The sequence below is a fragment of the Anticarsia gemmatalis genome, chromosome 8 (assembly GCF_050436995.1).
Source record: "Anticarsia gemmatalis isolate Benzon Research Colony breed Stoneville strain chromosome 8, ilAntGemm2 primary, whole genome shotgun sequence".
Lineage (NCBI taxonomy): Eukaryota > Metazoa > Arthropoda > Insecta > Lepidoptera > Erebidae > Anticarsia > Anticarsia gemmatalis.
In genome coordinates this window covers 2,973,464-2,997,051 of record NC_134752.1, presented here as the reverse complement: position 1 = coordinate 2,997,051, position 23,588 = coordinate 2,973,464, and the positions used below count along the sequence as shown (strand labels likewise).

The window sequence follows — 23,588 nt, the reverse complement described above, 5'->3', positions numbered from 1 at the left end:
GGAAAGATTTGTATGTAAGGATATTTGTTATGTTACTCCCTCACGCTAAAACTACTCAACAGATTTTGCGTAAACTGTACACATTTATAGATTATAATCGAGAGTCCTAATGTGTTTATATCTAGCGGGGCCCCCTTAGCTAGAGCGATGAAAGTGATAAGAGCGGTTAGCTCGTTCAATGTACCTACCAAATATAATGAAATGGTCCAATGTACCTCCGTTGTATCCACAGAAATGACCTCTGAAGTTGATGTCCATCCAGCGGGGCCCTTCGTCGTTATCAGGCCGAGATACTTAAAAGTGATGTCAGACGAAACTTGGCCCAATGTACCTTTCTAAACAGAAAAAACTTTTTTGATATTAGGAACATAGCGTTTTTATTATTTCGAACCATATTGTGTAATATCAGATATAAAGAAAATAAGATAACAATAAAAAAATATAGTCAAAACAATTATATTATAATAATCAACGTACTTGATACTACAACGTACTGTAATTATTGCAATGATATTATTAATTATATGTTACATGAACTATTGTCTCACATATATTAAGCAATGCGCTACGATTTTCCGTTTATCATTATTTACTTTAACAGTTGAATTTAAATCATCGAAAGATTTCCATTTGCCATTTTTTATTCGTAAGCAATGAGCTTTGTAATGGCCTATACCACCAGGACAATACTCAATCACAGATGTCAATTTATAGGAGTCCTTTTGTCTCAAAAAAAGTTTTTTCTGTTTACATACCATTGCTACCGATATACAAAATAACAATTAATTTTGAATTTGCTGACCATACTTTTGTGGTTGCCCCGTGTTGCACAAACAGACTATTTTGTATGAAAAGTTTATTTTTTTGTTTAGGTAGAAAAACCGCGAAAAATTTGGTAAATAGTGAATAACTGTGAGGTACATTGGGAAGACATAAGAATGGTCTGCATTTTATGCATATGTTAATACAAATAACAAAGGGCCCTGCTGGCTAGACAAAACTTTGAAACTTAATTTCTGGTATATCATCACAAACTTTTAAGAACAAATACATGACTAGAAAGGTACATTGGGCCAAGTTTCGTCTGACATCACTTTTAAGTATCTCGGCCTGATAACGACGAAGGGCCCCGCTGGATGGACATCAACTTCAGAGGTCATTTCTGTGGATACAACGGAGGTACATTGGACCATTTCATTATATTTGGTAGGTACATTGAACGAGCTAACCGCTCTTATCACTTTCATCGCTCTAGCTAAGGGGGCCCCGCTAGATATAAACACATAGAGTCCTAGACTAACACAAAGAATATTTTTACCCCGGGAAATGTATTCACGGACCAATTCGCAGGCGGAAGCTAGTTCTTTAATAAAAAAAATTCTAAACATTATTTCGTTTATTGTACGACAAGCAATTTCACAAGTACGCGTTCGAGTCTTCCACGTCCTTCAGTATCGTGTCTATAATGTGTGCAAGTTTTATCATTGGGTTCCTGGGCTTTTTGTGACAGGAACAAGATTTAGACGGCATGTTCTTCATCGTGTAGTTCTGTGACCATATACTGCAGCTTGAAGAAGAGGTTTGACTGCTCATGTCTTTGAAAGGATCGTCGATAACTCGCCGCCACGGCTCGCTGGCTCGGCTGTGCTTCTTCATTCTCGAAGGATTCTCCGACAGCAAGCGTCGATAGCGAGACTGCGAGCAATGTTCTGAATAATTTCTATGTGCTGACCTCTCGAACCGTTTATTTCTTCGATATAGCTACGTGAAAAAAATAATGTTTGATTTATTTCATGATAAAATTATCAACATAATATTTGAAATTAGGCACAGTTTACGAATAAAATATTAAGAGCGAGGATAAAATATACCGAGACCAATCAGAGAATCGTATTTTATCGCAAATATCTGCACACCTCATTGAAATGAAAACAAATAAAACGTTGGTATTACGCGTAACATCAGCGTGAAAGTTAAAAACTATTAAAATAATATGTATATTAGAAAAAGAATATGTACTTTGTATTCAAATGTTTTGCTGGATTTTCTTGTTTGTGCTGATTTTTTTGCTGTATCATCTTTACGGTCGTCTGACGCGTCCGACTCATCAGTAGCAAACTTTATCGGAGAGACGTAAGGCTGCAAAATATTACCTAGAATTAAGCCACACCTACTTAATATACTAGTTAATTCTAATTGTACTCTAAAATATACACATTTGTACTTGATTATAATACGGTCTAAGACAGAAAGTAAGGTATTGCTCGGTTAAAATGATGACAAATGGAACTTACTTACACATTCTGTTAACGCTTCGACATAGCACATCGCACGCAAGAACTGCTGTCAAAAACTGAGAACTATAGTCACAATAACAATTACCTGCAAACAAACATACAAAGTGAGGGCTGAAAGATTTGTATAGCTAATATCAGGCCATTTCATAACAGTTTAAAACGTCTTACCGTGGTTTAATTGCACGATTTGATAAGCAAATGAAACCAGCCGAGACCAAATGGCACTAACGTTATTATTAAAATCGTTTTCATGTTTGTCAGCTAACATATTTTTATTAATTTTATAATTATCATCCAAGTACACACTCATTTCAGAGTTTTTATCGAAATCTTGGAGTTTAGCAATATTCTCCATACTGTCAAAATTCTGTTTAATTTCATTCATCTGTTTATTAATGTCTTGAGCTATCGTCATCGAAGTAAACTGATCTTCTTTTTTACACTTACAGACGTTTATCTCATCAGGTATAGCATTCTCGACGATACTATTCGCACTCTCGGAGTAACTGGTATTTTCTTCCCGTTCGTTAGCCATTTTCAGTTCCTCCGAGTAACTTTTGCTATAGTTTGAATCTTCACTGTAAATATCCTCAAACTCAGTTTCACGAGTTATCTCTTCGTCTTGGGGTTCGTCACTGAAACTCTCAAAGAATTCGCTACTCACACTGACTGAAGCCTTTCCAGATTCACTTTTGATCTTCCGCTTTATTCCAGGCTCACTTTGACATAGCGGAAACTGATCATACAACTTGCGTCTCGCTCTCCTCTCCAATATTTCCTGACGCAAAATTTTCTCCTGATACGACTTGTCCTTCAATTTCTGGGCAGCATTGAGCTGGTGATCCTCGAGTGACTTGTATTGTTCATACAGGTACCAAGATCTTACACGATGAGCTTTTTTAATTTTTGTATCTACATCTATAACAAAACATCATTAGTGTACCTAATTTATTCCTACATACACATATCATGACACTAGCAATACAGCGTTAGCGGCTGGGAAGCTCGAGCGAAAACACATTTAAATCAACTCCCAAGTATTTGAAACTTCGTGCCCTCATACCCTGGTCTCCTCAAGTCCGCCTTAGTTAAAACCTGATTCCACCACTAGGTCATGTAAACACGTCTCTATAGCCTAAACTGCGGTTCTGTTCGGGCTGTTTAATTTTCAGGTTAAGACCTAACAAGTAATAAAAAGAAGTACAAACTCTGTCACACACCAAGAGTGTCCAAGAATTCCATAGCACGCAACGGTCAATTGTGTTCCTGAACTCAAACAAAATTTACATATTTTCAATAAAATTTCTCAATAATTTTCTATGCTGTCTTGTTTCGTAAATTGTGTTTTCGACAACTACTTTTCTGCCAGTCTGGATTGGACCTTTTTCGTCACGTATCCGAAAATGTTTTTTTGTAGCCAGTCTTAAAGTATTTTTATATTTTTCTTATTTCTTTCAGTTTATAAAAATAAAAAACTATGAAAATGGCCCGACCGATTCGGATGAAACTTTTTGTGTGTGTGCTTGAATACGTTTTGATAGTTTATATTCGGAATTGTACCCTATAGGCAGCGCTGCTGTCACCTACAGAGTTGGAAACTCCTTAGTGGGTTCAATTTCCGGTTCGTTCACATAGATATGTTGTGATACCTACCCTCACTTGCTTTCTCCATCACGATCAGTTGGATGATTGAGGTAAGAATGTAAACTAGTACTTATTTTCTATCGTCGACTACATAAATGAATATAAGGCACGTTGGGCAAGTACTAGCATCATAGTATTATTATGATGATAGCAATTTACTTATGTTTCGTACCTACCGAATTATTTATTATACCTACCTACTTTCGTAAAAATTAACAGATTATATAATTATTATATTCGCTATTAAATCGCAGTTTTCATTAAAGTGCTCGTTAACAAACCTTATCGTAATTATTGTATCTACATTATGTGCCTACATAAACCACTGTGACTACATGAATATGGTGCTTCATATTATACCTACCTACAAACGATTGCATATGGCAGGCCTTTTTCACAGTGATAGATGCTGCAAATATTAAAATAGCTGAAATAATGATACCAAAAACTAGTAAATACCTTCTCATAATGAGAAATAACCTGTTCCGGTGTATTCATATTTCCCGCTCAAGCTTATTGGAAGTTGCCATAAGTAGGTACATTTATAATTTCGTTATTACGTACCTATGTACCGTGATTAGGTAGGTACATTTAGATAACATTGAACATAATTTTTCAATATTTATCAATATTATATTTATATGTGTTTACTGTTATCATTAATTAACTTTTCTCAAAATTGGTTTGGATAATAACATATTGTCCATACCAATTTTAAGAAAACACTTATATAAGTATTGTGTTTAACGTATTTCGTAAATGAAATGTAAATGAAATAAAACTTTTACAATTTGTTACAAACGTATTTATTTATTTTACCACATGATTATTTAGGAACAAAACACAAACACATACTTTTAATCTAAACGTGTAGGTACATATTATAGAACTGCAAACGCAGTCAATAACCAACGGAAAAATCCAACGGAGAGGTAGGGGACTACATAGGTAGGTACTTAAATTTACAAATTTAAGTAAAGTACAATTAATAACACGCATTTCAATTATATTCTAATTTAAAAATATTGAGTTTTTTGAAAATAGGTACATTATTTGCTTATATTAATTACGTAGAAGTAGGTATGAACTAGATAAGGAAGAATGGGATTGTTGCTAGTTAGCATACAAACATTAATAGAAGAATATAGCGCCGCCGGCTGGCTGTCTGCTGTATCCAGGGTTGGTCTGCGAGGAGTGAACTCCCGAATTCATCAGTTTTACACTGAATGGAGAACGCTTCTCGCGAACTCCACCACGCTTCATGGGGTGACCCTGAAAAAAGAAACATGAAGAATTAGATACTGAAGCAGCCTAAAAAGAATCATAGAACTAGTTGGCATATTGTACAATAGCGTCATTGTGATACCATCAACCCATACAAAAATGCCATTCTTGATACATGAAAATGCATTACTTACCAAAGGTATTACAACGGGTGGGTGTTTATCAAAGGTGTTTCTGAGTCTCCGCCAAGTGTCACAGCCGATAGTCTCAGGTTGTATGTACAAGTCTTCCTTGTCCGCAAATTTCTCAGTTGAATGATTATATGTAGCTGCTAGAACTAAGTCAAGACTATCTTCTGGTAAGCTAAAAGATTAGAATTAAAGAAATAATTAATTTGTTAATGTTAAATTAGCGACTTCAATTATTAATAACGACTTAAGGCCGGTCTCGACAACACATGCTATAGCAAAAAGCAGGAAAGTGCTTTTCTCCAAACGAAAAGACAAAGATCATACCATTGATTCGCGTTGTATCTTTTGAAGACGATAGGTAATTAGGCAGGCTTTAGTTATCTTGGAAGAGCAAATAAATAGTTGAAGCTGAAATTATTATACTTACAAGAAAGGGTGGTAAAAGCTCAGACGCCTAACACTAGCTAAAGTATGATGCGAAAACAGTCTAGATCCAGTAGGGACACCATGTTTAACTTTTGTTGACAATAAAATTTCCTTCGTAAGTATGCCCTCTTTTCTAAGATCAGGGAGGACCTTTTTATTCCGTACTTGTTTGATACCAGACATTGCTATAAATTGTTATCTAAACTGCAAAGTTTCGACAATGTCCAAAAATATACGTGAATTTTATTTTATTTGCCCTACGTGCCCTACCTACAATCTGAAATTTACAAATAATTATTTGTGACTTCCAATACTTGATTAGTGTTTCTAAACAAAAATTACCATAGCAACATAGCTTTTGAAAAGAACAAAAGGATGGTCATTTATGCTAGGTATTGATTTAAACTGCATGATTGGTAAAACACTTTTTCATAAATAAATGTGCTGTATTAAATTAAATCTAAATAAATCAAGCTATAGCCGAATCTTTAAAACCTGAACACTATCTTATCTATTTCATGTTTTTATAAAAGTTTGTTTTTTAAAATGGCAATGATTTTAGCATTTCCGTTTTTAAAATTCTCGATGTCTTGTCTCTTGTCAACTTGTCAATGAATCTCTCTTCCGGTAGCCATATTGGATAAAACGCTTGCACGCTGTGGTCGCCTTGATCTTTGAGACGCCATTTTAGTTTGTTTTCATTTCTCAGTGAAATAATTAATCATAAGACAGTGATAGTGGTAAACATCATCCACAATGAGTTACGGAAGGCCACCGCCGCGTATAGACGGCATGGTGTCGTTGAAAGTCGACAACCTAACGTACCGCACAACGCCTGAAGATTTGCGCCGTGTGTTCGAAAGATGTGGCGAAGTAGGCGATATCTACATACCCCGAGACCGATACACAAGGGAGAGCAGGGGATTCGCTTTCGTGAGGTAACTTTTATATACAAAAATATTTGCATGTTTGTGACGTCATTAGTAGGTACTTACCGGTAAAATACCACACACCTGTCCCTATCCGTCTTCGCTTCTGGTTTGCCTGTCCTAAATGTTTTAATGAACATATTCTGTTTGTAAGATGGATAATAAAGGTATAAACTGTTTAAGAGCTCTTTTATTACAACAAACATAAATTACAATTCATGTTGATTAATGTATATAAGATACCTATAGATTTTTACATAGCATCACATTGTTTGTAGATTTTACGATCGACGCGATGCAGAAGAGGCTTTGGACTCTCTGGACGGGCGTATGCTTGATGGCAGGGAGCTCCGTGTCCAGATGGCGCGCTACGGCCGGCCCTCTTCTCCATACAGAAGCCGATACGACCGCCGCCGCAGGTAACATAGCGTAACTTATCTATACTTCGTTGATCTGATTCTATTATCAATTTTAATGGATTTGCAAGCTAGCTGGTCACTAATTTGTATGATTTCAATAACATTGACCTAAAATGTCATTTGCAGTGTTTTTCTTGATTCCCATCAATCTTTTAGATGTATAAATATTGTGGTTCCCCATTGAGCATTGAAGCTTGTTTTTGTAGGAAACAAGAGTTATACCGAGTTCTTGTCTACATAGCAGCATATTACTCTGTGGCCAGCTAGTCAATATCTCTAACAATAACTTGTGATTGAAACTGTTCAGCTCGAGGACACGGTGGTACATGCTGATATTGTGTAACACCTACGTCACTGGGTAGCATGACAGAAGAAGACACTTAGAAGCACAAGAGGATACTCTTTTCATTTGCTTAATTTTTTTTTTTATCTTTTGCTAAAAACAGTACCAGTGGTACAAAGTAAAGTTTAAATGTTTTTCTACAAAAATGTCCCAACAGGTGTTATTCTTAGGTGACAAGTGTTGATATGTGTTGTGTCGTCATTATTCTTTTAGCCACTCCCGTTCACGGTCTCGTTCACGTCGTCGCTCCAGGTCTCGTTCCCGCTCGCGCAGGAGGTCGTACTCGCGCAGCCGCTCCCGCTCTCGTTCCCGCTCCCGCTCCGACTCCAAGAGCTCGCGCGGCAGATCCCGCAGCCGCAGCCGTTCCCGCTCTCGCTCCAGGCATTGAAGTGTTCTGAGTAAGTTGCTATTAAATTATTATAAACACATTCACATCTCAATAATAACTTTGTAAGCTTGCAGCAAGTTATAATAATGAAAGTACATATTACAAATACTGCTACAACTCATTTATTTTACATTCTATCTACTATTATTAATGTGTACTTATCTTTGTCTACAGGTATAGAGTACCAGCTGTGAGCTGAAGTGCTGTACCTTCATGTCTCTGCAGCCTTCAGCCAAGGTACTAAAACTCATCAGTTTCTATAAACCATCCACAGACCTAACTATGATCAACATAGTGGCAAACATGCAACGTAACAAATTATAATTTAAGTTCCCTTATCTTTAATATAGGCTAACTGCATAATGTAAGAAATTGTAATTCTACAAGATTTCTTATTTTCTTTTTTGTTTTGTATAGAACTTGTGTAGTGTTCATAAAATTCTCTAACATATCTATAATATGAATTACAATATACTGATTAAGTTAATTTCATTTGTTGAAATACTTTTAGTTGTAGTTTCATTTATTATTTTATAAGATAGGGACTTCTGCATCAGAACTTGAGTCACATTGTATTTTGAGTCTAAATATTGGTATTGTATTAGATACTAATGTATGTAATTAATAAGCATTAGGTGTAAGACCAATGCGGTCTTAGATATAATTTCAGGTTTAAATAATTCAAAATAACTGGAAGATCATGTACCTACCGCCACAAGTGATAATTGGGCTAAATTGGGCATTAAATGTGGGACATCATCATTCATGATTTGTGGTAAATAGATGCGTAAGAATGTGATGCCTTCGACGTTTTAGTTACTTTGAGTTAAAATATACTTCTTTTGTGTATTACTTTTTAACATTGTCAATATCATCAAGTAATAGGCCTTTGCTAATTATATTATACCTAAAACCTTTGACTGCCAAGCACTATGTAACTCTGTGGAGATAAACTTAACACAAAACAATGTGATAGCTCATGGCCTATTGCTTATACATTACTTTTAAGTACAGCATTTGTTGCAAATATAATAAATCTAAATAATTCTGTAATATTAATCGAAATGTTGGTATGCTCAGGGCGTGTGGAGTGCGCGGGGAGCGAGGCTGTATGCGGGGAGGGGGGGTTTGCTGTTTGCTGACAACTGCTGAATTGCTGTTGTTGCCGTACATAAGTTATGAGTAAAACTTTTATATTTATTGACAAACCGAGACACGCATTACGTAGGTACGACGCGAATTACGCCGACACTACAAAACGAGTTTATTGTACAGTTTTTTACGTTGACACTTAGGGCATGACGACGTGTACAAAGCTCTCTCCGAAATTGTATTCATCCAAAAAACTGTGTTTAGAAAATAAAATATATAAAACAAACTTTTGTAAGAAAATATCGACCGCATAAAAACAAGAGCTATTTAACACGTAACCGCGAGACGTAGGTGGCGACCGGCAACCAGCAGACTTCGAACTAATGTATACGTTTGTTTGGCAGGCCGGTGCTGCACGCTGGCCTGTTTGCTGTGGCAGTATCCTGTGCTGATTTGCAGATTTCCGGCTAGGTTTATCGGCAAATGGAACGCCCTCCCTGCTCCCCGGCTATCGAGCGATCTAAGTACACTATGCGGTTTTCAGATATATATATTTTTTTATTTAGCACAGTTTTAGCATCACTAGCAACGAAAGGACTGAAACTATATCTCGAGAGAACCGAAGATCGTCGCGGATGAAGACACCCTGGATACCGTATTATGTAGGTTTTGTCGGAAATAAATTAATTAGTACTGACATTTCTCTTTTTTTTATACCAAAACCCATTGTCGTTAGCTAATCGAGAAATCTATACATACAATAAGACGTTGCGTTGACGTTGAAGATGTTGCTTTGTACTTACTAATCACTGGAAGTACTCAACGATTTCAATTGAAACTCTATTTGATAGACAATTATTAAAGTTTGCGCATCAGATGTTGTTTATTTTAATACGTAAAGCCCAACGCACACGACGCTTGTTTTGCTGCTAGATAGCTTGCTAGAATTTGCCGCTGGGTTCGAAGTTGGCTGTGGCGCTGGGTGCGCTGATGGCTCTCCCTTGGTAGGTTGGCTTCACACGGTGCTTGTCGCTAGGCGTGCATCGAAGTGATATTAAATTGATTTCTCAAATTGTGAAACTTGGTTGAGCACTCTTTTGCCGTCACGGTTGGCTTTAACCCCAAAACTGCGTTCCTCACTCTATCAAGAGCCTCAGTTCGAAGACGCTTGTTGTGGTAATTCGGAGTATTTGTTGCATACAAACACGGTTCTTCTTTGTATGAGTCAATTAAAGCATTAATTTGCTCCGGAGACCACCTTTGCGACATATTTTTTCAACAACAGAGCACGAAAAAAAGAGAACACGCAAGCAAGCCGTCACGAAAAATAGCACACGTTTTATCATCGACAGCCAGCACGCAACCACGCTGCAGAGCCAGCAGTGACGTCACTTTCTCGCAGCGCTGCCAGCAGAGGGCCCCGCAAGCGATCCAGCAGCAAAACAAGCGTCGTGTGCTTAACAGCGGGCTTAACTTAAAAACCGAGTTATGGTCAAAAAATCATGAAACAGATTTGTGGTTGTTTCTATATGAATACAGACTTTCAAGAAGCACTTTCTGCTGCAGATTTTGGTTGGCCTAAGGACTGTTAAGATAGAAATTCAATAAACTTTGGCTTTACTGATTTTTTTTGCGGATTTCACTGGAAGATAGAGAATGAAGCTTTTGTTCTGAGATCAGAACTCAAGCCGAAACTATGCGATTTCATGAACAAAGTCCACGCAAATGAAGTTGCGGGCATCGGCCTGTATAAAATTTTTTCACTGGATAGCCACGATAAAGCACATTAAGTGCTAGTTTAACTTCCTAAAGACTATTTAAGCTTATCGCGTAATTAAGTGAACATGCTGAATCTCATCTGTTGTAAGCACAGTCAGTGGTAGGGGTATATAAGTCACGGTTACAGTAAATGATTGCTCTCATGTAATTTTCGCCCTTTTTGTTATCTCAATGTCGTCTGTAGTTTTTAAATCCATATAAAATAAGAAAATAAAAATTGTTTATTGTATATACGACACTTATGCACATTACAAAAGGAGTTATGCTAAAAACATATCAACGACGTGCGTTGCAAAAATGGTACTAAAGTTTCTGGACGTATAGTCAATTGTCAGCTTGACAGCGTATCGTTTTGACAATAATGGTCAAATGTCAAATATATTGCCAAAATTCAAGCCAACGTGCATCGCATGCCTGTGGTCTGTTTAGTTTCTCTTCGGTTTAAAGATAATTCTAGTGGAACGAAGCTTATAAACTAAGGAAAATGTCATCGTCTTTTTTCTTAAAAGGTAAATCCAGGCAAGTTCATAAAAGAAAAGGTGAAAAGATAAAGAAAAAAAACCCGAAGAAACCGAACGGGCCTAACCTAGAAAATGGAAACGAATCCTCGGGTAGTGACTTAGATATACGAAAATTCTCTGATGCTGAAGAATCCGAAAGTGACCATGAGACTGCAGAACAGAAAAAGTTGCGATTAGCTAAGAAGTATCTCGAAGAAATAGAAAAAGAAGAGGCAAAACGAGCCGAACTCAAAGAGATCGACGATGTGATTGAAGATCGTCTTAAAAAGGACTATTTAGAACAAAAAGGTAAATTAAAATATGAAATTGGAGAGAAGTACGAAGTGCCAAGTGAAAAAGACCTCCGACTTATTCGTGCTAAAGAACATCGTTTGACTCTGACATGTGTGTGTATTAGTAGCGATAACAATATCGCGTTTACGGGCAGCAAATGTGGCACTATAATTAAATGGGGCATCAAAGAGAAAAGAAAACTAGGAAGTCTAACATATAAAACTCATTCCAATCTTCTAAAAGGTGGCATAACATCTGTTGCTATAACCACAGATTCAAAATATCTGGTGACATCAGACGAGTCTCCTAACATTCAAGTGTGGGACCCAAGCTCATTGAAACATACTCACACATTCAAAGGTCATAAAGACTTTATAACTGGACTTGTCTTTAGAAAAAATACACATGATTTATACTCAGCAAGTAAAGATAGATCAGTGAAGATTTGGTCTTTGGATGAGATGGCTTATGTTGAGACATTATTTGGACACCAGTCACCTATCACATCTATAGATGCACTGACTAGAGAAAGAGCAATCACTGCAGGGGGCAGAGATACTACAGTAAGGATATGGAAGATAGCTGAGGAGTCACAGTTGATATTCAATGGACCTGTGGGAAGTTTAGATGAAGTGAAGCTATTGGATGAGGAACATTTTGTATCAGGCAGCGATAATGGCTCTTTATGTGTTTGGAGTGTACTGAAGAAGAAGCCTTTATGTACAGTCACTGAAGCGCATGGCTCCGAGAACGAAGTACCAAGATGGATTACAAGTTTGGCAACTTTGCTCAACTCCGATGTGTTTGCGTCAGGTTCTTACGATAACAGTATAAGGTTATGGAGAGTCAGTGATCAGTACAGGAAGGTACTGCCCATGTTTAGTGTTAATGTGAGTGGTTTTGTGAACTGTATGCAGTTTACCAGCGATGGTAAACAGTTATATGTGGCCCTCGGACAGGAGCACAAAGCTGGCCGCTGGTTCAGACAAGGAGGTGCCAAAAATGGACTGTTAGTTGTTAATTTTAGTATTAAGTCCTAGCATTTATGTGAATAAATGATTTAATTATTTTATTTATTGTTTTAATTGTTTATTTTATGGCATGTTGTTTTGGAATTTATAGTTCTTTGTCTAATTCATTATCATGATTCAATTCTGGGATGTAACAAAATTAAAATAGTGACATAAAGCTTAGTCAAATACATTTATTGGATAAAAACACCCTGCTAAGTCATAATACACCAAGAAACTGACAAATCTTGATTTCCCATCTGTATTCTGTTAGTATGTCATTGTTGGATATTTCACCTCCTAAAAATATCTCAAACACCCATGGTTCTGGAAATATCTTTAGCATACGTCTTCATCCTACGATTGTGTTAGCTCCTCTTAGCTGTAGATACCCAGCAGTTATATCCATGGGAAGATTCCTAACAGTAGCAAACTCTTCTGAATTACTGTAGAATAGTTTCGAATGACGATCTATGTACGGAGCAGGAAGGCCAGATATATCAGAATATTTTTTGGTTGGTTTGAACGTCGGCGGTGCGTTTATAGAATAATCTGTAACAGAAATTAGGTTATAAAAATAAAGGCCTTTTTATTGCAACTAAATTAAAGACATAATTATAGATGATTCTTACATAGGACGGCTTCATTAGGCCAAGGTAATGCTCTCTCTGCAGTTAATATTTGCTTTAAAGACCTCCACATACGCTTTTTGCATCCACTTTTCACCACAAACTTGTTTTCTGTCTTAAAGCAATAGGTTTTTTCTGTAGTTTCTCCCGTCATTATTTGTTTGATGGGACAGTAAAATTATGCTATTTCGTATATAAAAGAAGCTTGTGCTATACGAATAATAAACTTGTTCAATAACAGGTAAAAAATCCGAACATTCAGACTGCACAAGTGTACAGTGTACACTGTTATTGTTCATGAAAGCTGTCAACGTGAAATTGATTGACGTTAGACCTAACATTTACGAAGTTCCTCAGTGTGCAAATTGAAGTGATTTCTAGAAACAAGTCTCAAACATGTATTTATAAGAATTACAGCAAAACTACATAGGTACGTTAATAATTTTAACGTATTTTGTTTAACAACAAAATAATAATTTGATACAAAAAATCGACCACTACACACATACATTTGACATTTTTGTTGTGTTCACATTCACACGTGTTTGCGTCAAACTTCAAAATAAGTCAATGCCTTTTTGAGGTTAGAATTGTGATTGTGTATTCTTTGAAAGAAATGTGTTAACTGAAACTAGTATTCAAATAAATAAATATGGATATCGTTAATGAAATATTGGAGAGGGAGCAGAAGAAAGCTGAAAAGTATAAACCAATCACAGTAGAAAAGCATTTAGATCTAGAAATCGACGTGGGAACATTGTTAGCTTCGGACACAAATGATTTGGACTCAAAATTATTAGAGTAAGCCCTATTTTCTAATTAATTTAATCGTTACACTAGATTTATATATCCTACGACTATTTATTCTGAAGATTTTGGATAAAATATAATACGTATACGCCGTTATTTCACCATATAACACCACACCATGTTATATTTCAGACAGGACAAAGATGCATATTTACAATCTCTAACTCGGGATAACACACAGTTGCTTCTAAATAAAATATGGGAGCTGCCAACAGAGCGTATTGATGAAGCGATAGTGGTCAGGTTACCGGAGCCGAAGACAGTGTTACCTAGAGCTAAGCCAGTGCCCAAACCAAGGCCGTTGACTAAATGGCAAGAGTTCGCCAAGTCTAAGGGCATCACTAAGAAGAAGAAGGACAAGTTACAATGGGATGAACAACTACAGAAATGGGTACCATTGTATGGGTATGTATACCTGTGTGTACTCAAGGCTTTACTGATATTTCGGGAGCAGAAACATACTCATATCTAACAGTGGAACAGTAATGGGTTGCTTACATTATCAAATGGTTTTATAAGTCCTGATAGATGATTACATTTTAAAAGTTTCATTGAAAATTTTATTTTATTATTTTACTCTAAATATATTTTACCCTAATTTCAGTTTTAAGAAAGCAGCAGCAGAGAAGGAGAAGAATTGGTTGATAGAAGTACCACAAAACTTGGACCCAATGACTGACATGTATGAGAAGAAAGCCTCCGAGAAGTCTGAGAAAGTGGCCAAGAACGAGCTGCAGAGGTTGAAGAATGTTGCCAGAGCGAGGAAAGTCAAGATACCTAGAGTTGGCCTCCCTGTCACTTCAGATAAAGCTAGTTCTACACAGGTAATTGTAGTTTGTGATTATACATCATACATTTTAAGATTTCAATAGCATTGCGTTTGATGTTGCAATCAATATTCATTTTTACAAAAATATAGACCTGCTAGCTGGGTTCATGCAGTTTATTTGTATTAACATTTTAGATGTAAAAGACTCTTTGTAAGTATAGTATAATTATAAAACTGATTGACATAATTGTTTCCCCATTCTACTTAACTCTAGTTAAAATGTCAACCTACATAACCACTAACCACTATACCTAATTTTAACATACCTACCTTCTTTAATCATTATTTTTATTCTTAACTTACAGTTAGAAACAGCAGCAACAGTAGCAAAAGCCTCCACAGCATCTCTGGGCAAGTTCCAAGATAAACTGCCCAAAGAGAAGGAGGCCCGAGGCAAAGGCATTCACGAACTCATCCCAGGCAAAGAAAGGAAACGCAAACTGCCTATACCCACCCCACAGCAGGAAAGAGAGAACAATTTGAATATGCTCGATAATATTCTAAATAAGAGGCCCAAGATTGATATGGATAAAGCAGTGGCTAAGCATATTAATGATGAACAAGTGCAGTAAGTATTGAAGTTAAAATATGTTTTTGAAGAATTTCTTCAAGTCTCTTTCTTTCTTCTTGATAGGGTTTCTGATTGATAAAGTGTTAGATCATTAAGTCTGTAAATTTTTGAAGCATTAAACTGTTCAATCTTATTCTATAACTAACATAACATAGACTATGTCTAACTACACAGTACAGTAAGTTAATCTCAGAGTTCCAAATTAGGTTCATATTTTGAAAGTTTGGTGAGTTAATTTAAAAATCAACATTAATTTTGGTGTTTTTTTTTCAGGAGATCTCAAGAGAAGAGAAACACCAAACCTCCTAAAGGTGGTAGACAGAAGCCTAAGGGCAACAACCCTACTAACTTCTCAGCCAAGAAGCCCAAGGCAGGCAAAGGACAGAGGAACCCTGGCAAGAAGGCTGGTGGTAGGAAGAGAAGATAACCACTTATATCAACTGAAGTGTAACCTATTGATTCTTAGATAAGTAAATTAAATGCCACTCATATTTTTCTGTAGTGGGCAGACCTTTGAGTTATAAGAATTTTATAGTTATAAAAATGTAACTCTGCATCCAACCCAATTTCAATTTGAAATATTATATGAACTCCTTTCTTCAATATGTTCGTCATAAACATTGTTTGTTTGCCTTTGGTATGTAAATGTTCGTGATTTTAAGCTATCGTAAAAAGCGGGTGGTTCAAAAGCGTTGCTCCGCCTCTTGTAAAATAATATCACCTGAAAAAGGACAATAAAACAGCTAATTGTTTAAGATTATTTTATTTCCTTCAATAAAACTTTACCTTGGACTAGTTTATAACTTTGCTGAAACCATGTAGATATTGGTTTTCTAAACAACCAACCAATGTGAATTAATATTAGACTACACGCGGGCGTTTTGTATTCACACGAAGTACAACTAAGATAACTATTTTACATCAGAGAGTATAACTACAAAGGGTAGTTTTATAAGAAATCTAGATCTCTTTAGCAGTCTTACAGCATATTTTAGAACTACTCAAGTAATGGACATGTTAATAAAGCCAGATTGTGAGAGATTACAATTAACTCTCGGGCTTGCTACACAATTATACGGTTCTTCATTAAAATCGACCATACCGGGCGGTAATACCGAATAGCCATGTATAGATGTACCCGATCGGCACAAGCCGAACAAATGAGTCGAGTCGGTTTTGTTGTTCGATAAATATTGCTGAGTATGTGTAGCAAGCCACATTGAACAGACAATTTCAACTATTTGAAAGATTCGTGGGTGTACATACAAATCGCCCGCGAATTATTTGGTTCTACATTTGTACTAATGGACTACATTATATGTAATGATATTTCCCTTACAAACTACCGATTACACATCTACTTAGGCAGATAAGGAGAAGGTATAATACTGTATATCGAGACCTACTCAACATACACTACGCTACTGGCAAACAACTCTATAAAGCTAATATGGAAGCTTCTACTACAAATTTATCTATTATTGACATATAACCGCGGTGATGTGACTGCCAACGCCGTGAACACAGTCTTACTGCTTCGAGTTAAGGAGTCGAGGGAAGGCTTGTAAAGTCTAGCCTAGCTAATAATTCCGGTTTAAAGCAGTTTTTACTAATACACATTGTTTTGGTAATGAAATATGCGTATGCGTATTCCTAGAAGCCTAATGTTGATATAACGTTGCTCTTTGAACAAATATAATGTTACTGAGTGTTTAGTCGCGTCCAATTAGAAAAGAAACTAAAGCTAGCAGTCATAGGAATTGAGTTCTAATTTCAGTGCGAATAGATTCGCAACGTTTCTATGTAAGTCACTGTAAATAAAACCTACAATCAGTGAATAACTTACGTTTATCGCGTATAAAACATAAGTATAAATTATCACCACGCCATAACACTGTTCAGAGTGTCTTCTGCCTTGATATACAAGTGTGAACAGGTGACTGAAAGACTGTAAACCATTAAAGGACCTGTGAGTATCTAAGAGAACGTTATAGTCACATCACCACGGCACTATTTTGCTTAAACATTAATATTGCTATTCGTCGCGCTAACTCTAATTCTATCTAAACAAGTTGGTAAACGATTGTCACAAAATAGGATTTCTTATAATATAATACTTATATTTAACACCGGTTTGTCGCACAATCGTCAGACATTACATGATTTGCAATAATTTTTTGCATCATCATCTTTAAATTGTGGCCTGTGTTTGGTACTTTCGCTTTTGTAAATGCTACATTTTTAAAAATATTTCATTCACTTCACTCCATTAAACAAAATTTTAAAATATTATGTGTTTGTATTTTACTCAATAAATGAATTTATGTTTTTTGATTTTGTCCCACGATCGTACCGATCGTTTTATAGACATTATAAAGCAACTCCCTCGAGATCAAGCAAAAGAATGGCCAATAAAGAAAGTAACCGATGCGTTACGAACATCAATGACGATCGTTAAAGGGAGTTATTACTCTAATTCTGACTAGAATACGCCATGTAAAGGTACGTAAGTATTCAGACTTTGTGGTCCGTGAAAGAATACATTGGGTCTATTTAAGATGCCGATTTTACATAATGATTATTGCCCGGAGATAAAGTTTAAAATTGCTTGGTGGAATTTTATTTTCCAGAGCATTGATCACGTTATATATTTTGTATTAAATGTCAGTAAATCAATAAAATCTTCAAGTCTGCCTGTGACCGTGACCAGTGTAGCTTCGTTGAAACGCCGGGCACGAAAGGAACCGCCAACCTCCATTTAAAATCCTGAAGTGTTATCTCAATGTATCTAACGATTGTGCGTCACCCAGATATGCATTAGAGTAGTTCAATAATGGAAAAATATGTTTAGCTTACAATAAGAATAGGAAAGGTCGATAGAATCGCTGTCTTCAGAGAATAAGACAGTTCTTAGAATAAAAATAATGAGAAAATTCGACACAGTACTCTCAACACAACCTTGAGGACACCTCCCACATGACATTTTTAAAAAACCAGAGCTATTGTATGTTTATAAAAATAAATTTTAGTTTTTATAAATATTTTTTTAACTAACTTGCTACTTATGTGACGGAGTTTTGACTTGTAAAGTTAACTGTAATATAATTTCTGAAAGCTAACTTTTTCGAAAACCCATAGGCTGCTTTATTTTTTAAATCTGGAAGGGCCCTCCATCTCATTTCATAGTTCCTATCTAAATTACAACAATAATATTCAATTCAAATTACTCAACAATCACAAAGGAGAATCGTTTGAAAAATATACATTTTTATAAGTAATTCGATAATATTTGGCACTATGTACCGAATCAGTCAACAAATAAACGAACTTTGGTTAGGGCAGAGTGTTTTTAGCACCATCTGTCGGTAGCAACAGGTAAACTTAGTTAACACTAATTTACTTTCGAAGTTATTCAATATTTTACCTGCTCTGCCCTGATGCAACAACACATTTAAAATAAATAACAACATTTTAATCTCAATTACGTAATTCACCCAATTACTCCCCTACCAGTACTTGGTCGGAGTGGAGGACTCAAGGCCTTACCCCTCCCTCATTTCGGGAGGAGACCCTTGCCCAGCAGTGGGACAGTAATGCGTTAAATTTATTTATTTTTACATAACTCTTTTCCTTTAATATATTTTCAATCACTCTCTTTCATTTTATGAAGAAGACAAATTAATGTACAACAAAATAAATTTAGTTATTTAAGCTTTTAGAGATTGTGCTCTTTTAGTTATTTGTTTTAAAATTCATTATATTTGATATAGGTTATTTCGTTACACAAAAAATTGTTTATGCTATCTAACCACCCTGTATCAACATTGAGGTTTTATGTTTAAATCCTGTTTTTCGATTACATAAAAATTGTATGCGAGGACAGAAGGCCTTACTACAATCGACGAAAACGAATATTAATTGAATTATCGTTTGCTTCTTATCATAATTCTATCCGTTATAAAATGTCGGTCGAACTATGATACAAGAAAATAAGGCATGCTTATCCGATACTGCCTATTCTGTGTCAAAATAAAATAGAGAAAGGTCATAAACAACACATTCAATATTTTATGAAATTTCATTTTCACGAACATAGTAGGCCCTTAGGCGGTAGTGTTGCCAGTACACATAAATATATGTCTACATTTGGAGAGAGCGGAATCTCCGCTTATTAGCCGATATAGTTGTTTTTTTATCTGTCCTCACAATCTACAATAACAAACACTCGTGAAACATAACAATAGTAGAAATATTTATATTATACTCGGTAGAAATTCCATACTTCAAAAACGACACCCCATTTCATGTCTATACTAGACTTTATACAACATAGATCTTTATCACGATACCTACATTTCTACCGAGTTCTAATTTAACAATGTTTGACAACAAAAACAATATCACTTTAAGATTCACTCCATAATCATGAATTTGAATCACGTACCAATATTATGGTTTAAAATTTGATAAATTCCTCTATATTTTTAAGAGACACACACGAACAAAAATCATACATGCTGCCCGAGCATTCAGTTACAGTATATGTAGAATAAAATGTAAAAAATAAAGTACAAAAAGGTATATAATAACTCTTAATCTACGTCACGAAGGGTAAAGGAGATCAATTAAGGAATAGAAAATATCTCTACATGGTATATACCAACAGTAAGTGTATGAGCACATCTCGCGCAGACACAACGATAATGTTTACTTTCTACGTAACACATAGGATTGCCAGATTGTCGGAAAATCCGGGACTATCCGGGAATTTGCCATCTTGTCTCGTATCCAGTAATATTAACGTCCCAGATTTATTGTTTCTGAACTCTGACCCTTTTAATAGAGTATCCCAATCATGAGGACTTGAGCTTTTAGCAACTATGGATGGTTTTAGCCCAGAATTCGTACGTTTGTATATGGCAACCCTTTTATTACTTCGTTATATGGTACCGAACAGGTTAGTTCTACGCTAAATGTGAACACACCTTAATTAAAATCGTATCAAACGAACAATCACTATGATACTGGTGATATTCGCTAGTGTACAGAGCCGTATTATTGCTAAAATTATCTACAATTAACACAGTACACTTAAAATAACTATATAAATATAAATAAACAATTGATTACCGATTTCACAATGCACAATCAACATTTCGCTAAAGCAGATATCGAATTTTTACGTTAAAATAATTCCTCTATAATAAAGTAATTTAACAAATTATTTACACTTTCCATATATCTCTTTTAAATATAAAATATATATGTAATAAATGCAACAAGATCATTTTTCAATTACCACCTATCACAGGTCTTCACTAAAATAGCGTATAATAGCAGAAAATATAGCGATTTGACACTATTTCGTGTATAAATATAATTTGATTGCAGTTATATCGTTGGAACACAAACACAGATACAGAAAATCCATATTATAGCATTTCGAATTCCTATTTATATGTAATAAATTGCGAATAAGGCTCTTTACCAAATAGGTATTTGTGCAGCTAAGGTGTGAAATGACAAAATGCTCTTCAGAATCCTTAACTAAAAAAGTGTTTAAGGTTTTCTTTTAAAGTAGTCCCAAATAATATTCGCATACGATACCGGTGCGCACGCACCTTGGGTAGTACTCGTAACTAACGGTCATGTATGTACATTATGTCAAATGTGGATATAGATTAATACTGTATTTTGTTAATATTTTAAGAACAGTTTCGTTTGGTAGTGAGTTCATGTAAAGGCATTTTTTTCCGTAATAAACCATCGTGAATTTCTGTATCAATGTTTGTTCCCAACCATTATTATGTACGACGCTTAATTATACTCAATACTCTGTCCACCGTAGCATTTCTTGCACACGGTGAAAACATCCGACTCGGCATCATGCTTCCCCTTATAATGGCACACAATATGCACCAGCTTGAGATTCTCCCGCGTAAATATCTGCAGATAGTACCTATCTGTCTCAATGCCGCCTACCTTCGACCCCTTATCACATACCATACATTTAATATCACCGTTGTACAAGCCTTCGATGGCTGCCAATATCTTTGGGATTATAGACCTTGACAGCTCAATCTTATGGTCTAAGTTCCATGTTTGGAATATGATGCGTTCCTCGCGGCTGCGGTAAGGGTTGATGACGTGGGCGCCTTCGTATAAGCATTTGTCGGAGCTCCACAGTCCCCCGCATTGAAACTGTCCAGTCTCGTCACACAAGCGCGCCTCGCTCGGAGCTTTACGATTGAAGTATGTATCATTGTACTTGCATGATTCAAGTAATTTCCTCAGGTCAGTTAAGAACGCGTCGACTATCTTCTTCCCGCGTCCGTTCTTCGAGTGTGTGTATATCTCGGAAGCTTGCAGTGCTGACTTGGTCTTATAGTAGTATCCCCGCATTCGCTCCTTCACGCGTTTCGACATTGACTGCTCTTTCGTCTTTTCTGATGACTCCAAACCTGAAGTAGATACAGACACTCCTTTAAAATTAGACTTTTACAAATCTGCTTCATACCTAGTCAGTTTACTAATTGTAACATTGTAACTTTCCTATTACTATTTTATTTTCTAACATTTAAAAATACAAAAGCACTTGGACAACTGAGCAAATAAAGCCATGTTTAACTGACTGCTATACAAAATTAGAATAAACTTTCTTACCTTCAAACCACTTAGGGTCCTGGGTCCTCTCACTGAGCACTGTCTGGGCATCGTCAGCCGCTTCTATGTACTTCTGGAACACCTTCAGCTTCTCCTTGATGTTCGTGCTGAGGAACTCCTTGGCTGCAGCCCCAGTGTCTATGTAGTCTTTCTTGTGAGACCGGATCAGGTCGTAGTAGTAGTCAAAGTCTGGAAAATATTTACAAGATTGTTGTATGTATGAAAGTTTACCTTTAATGTTCAAGTTTGTCGATGTTCATGTCAAAGATACGAAAGTCTATCTGTTATGCTTTTCCAACCAAACTGGGATCTATAGAGGACTATTATGTTTCATTAATCCAAAGTTTTGTTAAAATTATGATAACTATCATGTGTTTGTATAGATTTTTGGTTTCATAGTTAGTTATTTGTGAAAATTTAATGATATATTGCCGAAACATGAAATAACACGAATTCCGGGACATGTGTTACGGTACTGTTATTCATAACGCAGCTTGAAAATATAGATTTTAACTGTCAATAAGTAGACTTATCATAGGTCGGCCCGATGTACTTTAACCCGAAAGGGTCCCTTATTCTTAATAGTATGTTGAAGTAGACTTATCAGTAAGAATCACCACTACCCTTGCTCATTTATGAAAGGCTTGATCTTATATTTATCATGTATTCATAAAGAATGGGCAAATTTTCGCGAATATTTAAAGTAAGTGATACATGTAATGTGTCTTAATTTGAAAGCTCAATTTGTCATATTATTATTGGCTATGCATAAGGCCTTGATTTCAAGAACTAACACAGGTGCATAAGTATTTATATCCGTCCTTGACCAGTACTAAAAATATTCAATCAATATAATACCATTAATCATTTTCTCATTCTTCTTCAATAATATGAAGAGTGTCTGAGGAGGCAGCGTGGCGAGGTACTCGTCGTCGTCGACTTGCGTGCCGTCCTCCGCCACGCACAGACGGCACTCCGCGCAGCTGGCATTGAACTGGAAATCCAGAGTCGCGGAATTAGGTCAAGGTACATAGATGTCGGTCAAGGCCTTACCCCTGACCCATTTGTCACAATGATAAACACACCTAATTATGACTAAAACTAGCCCTCAAACTGCATAATAACGCTATTTAGTGCATACACAGCGCGTTTAAGCAACAAAAACAATTAATTATCTACTTACGCCTAACTTTTTACACGATTTCTCGATCAACTCCTCCAGATTTTCCGCCGCGACGCCTATTTTCTTCTCCCTTTTCACGTCCGTCACTTTATATCCTTTCTTCATGATTAAAATAAAATTAACTACAAATTTATTTCACATTTACTTAACGATAATAAAAACAAAGCAAACGGGCTGCTCTTGAACGCGAAATGCAGCGCACTTTATCGGAGCATGACATTTGATAAGAATTAATAAACTTGCCAGGCACCAATAACTTGGGAGCCAATGGTAGAATAATCGTACCAATTTAGATCTAACTTTAAGAGGTAGGTAGTAGCTATAACATTATAAAGAATTGCACCTTCCAACTGCTAAATTCGATGCA

At 36.0% G+C, this 23,588-nt stretch overlaps 7 protein-coding genes across 10 annotated transcripts; 3 read left to right on the top strand and 4 right to left on the bottom strand.

Annotated features, from left to right (window-relative positions):
* Positions 1–1,342: 1,342 nt before the first annotated feature.
* Positions 1,343–4,133, bottom strand: LOC142974705 (uncharacterized). 2 transcript variants are annotated; one of them, XM_076117176.1, is made up of 5 exons: positions 3,518–4,133; positions 2,466–3,215; positions 2,299–2,382; positions 2,020–2,153; positions 1,343–1,761 (listed from the first exon to the last, which is right to left on the bottom strand). In XM_076117176.1, the coding sequence occupies exons 1-5, from the start codon at positions 3,537–3,539 to the stop codon at positions 1,417–1,419; spliced, it is 1,335 nt and encodes a 444-aa protein (XP_075973291.1). In that variant the 5' UTR covers positions 3,540–4,133; the 3' UTR covers positions 1,343–1,416. The 2 variants fall into 2 exon arrangements, with proteins under 2 accessions (XP_075973291.1, XP_075973292.1); XM_076117177.1 differs by having other exon boundaries at positions 3,951–4,133.
* Positions 4,134–4,737: 604 nt separating this feature from the next.
* Positions 4,738–6,109, bottom strand: LOC142974732 (protein CFAP276). The gene is made up of 3 exons (XM_076117218.1): positions 5,784–6,109; positions 5,360–5,528; positions 4,738–5,213 (listed from the first exon to the last, which is right to left on the bottom strand). Exons 1-3 carry the CDS (start codon positions 5,963–5,965, stop codon positions 5,073–5,075), a joined length of 492 nt encoding a protein of 163 aa, XP_075973333.1. The 5' UTR covers positions 5,966–6,109; the 3' UTR covers positions 4,738–5,072.
* A 284-nt stretch (positions 6,110–6,393) lies between these two features.
* SC35 (SR family splicing factor SC35) lies at positions 6,394–9,650 on the top strand. 3 transcript variants are annotated; one of them, XR_012959579.1, is made up of 5 exons: positions 6,394–6,720; positions 6,990–7,130; positions 7,687–7,871; positions 8,036–8,098; positions 8,942–9,650. XR_012959579.1 is itself a non-coding variant. In XM_076117119.1 (4 exons), exons 1-3 carry the CDS (start codon positions 6,539–6,541, stop codon positions 7,859–7,861), a joined length of 459 nt encoding a protein of 152 aa, XP_075973234.1. In that variant the 5' UTR covers positions 6,394–6,538; the 3' UTR covers positions 7,862–7,871; positions 8,036–9,650. The 3 variants fall into 3 exon arrangements, 2 of the variants coding, with proteins under 2 accessions (XP_075973234.1, XP_075973233.1); XM_076117119.1 differs by having other exon boundaries at positions 7,726–7,871; positions 8,036–9,650; XM_076117118.1 differs by having other exon boundaries at positions 8,036–9,650.
* A 1,452-nt stretch (positions 9,651–11,102) lies between these two features.
* On the top strand, positions 11,103–12,598 carry U3-55K (U3 small nuclear riboprotein factor 55K). The gene has a single exon (XM_076117185.1). It carries the CDS (start codon positions 11,217–11,219, stop codon positions 12,564–12,566), a length of 1,350 nt encoding a protein of 449 aa, XP_075973300.1. The 5' UTR covers positions 11,103–11,216; the 3' UTR covers positions 12,567–12,598.
* Positions 12,599–12,710: 112 nt separating this feature from the next.
* On the bottom strand, positions 12,711–13,463 carry LOC142974713 (INO80 complex subunit C). The gene is made up of 2 exons (XM_076117186.1): positions 13,169–13,463; positions 12,711–13,088 (listed from the first exon to the last, which is right to left on the bottom strand). Exons 1-2 carry the CDS (start codon positions 13,317–13,319, stop codon positions 12,889–12,891), a joined length of 351 nt encoding a protein of 116 aa, XP_075973301.1. The 5' UTR covers positions 13,320–13,463; the 3' UTR covers positions 12,711–12,888.
* Positions 13,464–13,718: 255 nt separating this feature from the next.
* On the top strand, positions 13,719–16,132 carry LOC142974663 (ribosome biogenesis regulatory protein homolog). The gene is made up of 5 exons (XM_076117116.1): positions 13,719–13,966; positions 14,108–14,380; positions 14,580–14,799; positions 15,110–15,372; positions 15,649–16,132. The coding sequence occupies exons 1-5, from the start codon at positions 13,818–13,820 to the stop codon at positions 15,800–15,802; spliced, it is 1,059 nt and encodes a 352-aa protein (XP_075973231.1). The 5' UTR covers positions 13,719–13,817; the 3' UTR covers positions 15,803–16,132.
* Positions 16,133–16,285: 153 nt separating this feature from the next.
* Positions 16,286–23,424, bottom strand: Drep4 (DNA fragmentation factor-related protein 4). Its single transcript, XM_076117115.1, has 4 exons — positions 23,222–23,424; positions 22,897–23,032; positions 22,039–22,227; positions 16,286–21,836 (listed from the first exon to the last, which is right to left on the bottom strand). Exons 1-4 carry the CDS (start codon positions 23,324–23,326, stop codon positions 21,193–21,195), a joined length of 1,074 nt encoding a protein of 357 aa, XP_075973230.1. The 5' UTR covers positions 23,327–23,424; the 3' UTR covers positions 16,286–21,192.
* Positions 23,425–23,588: the final 164 nt, after the last annotated feature.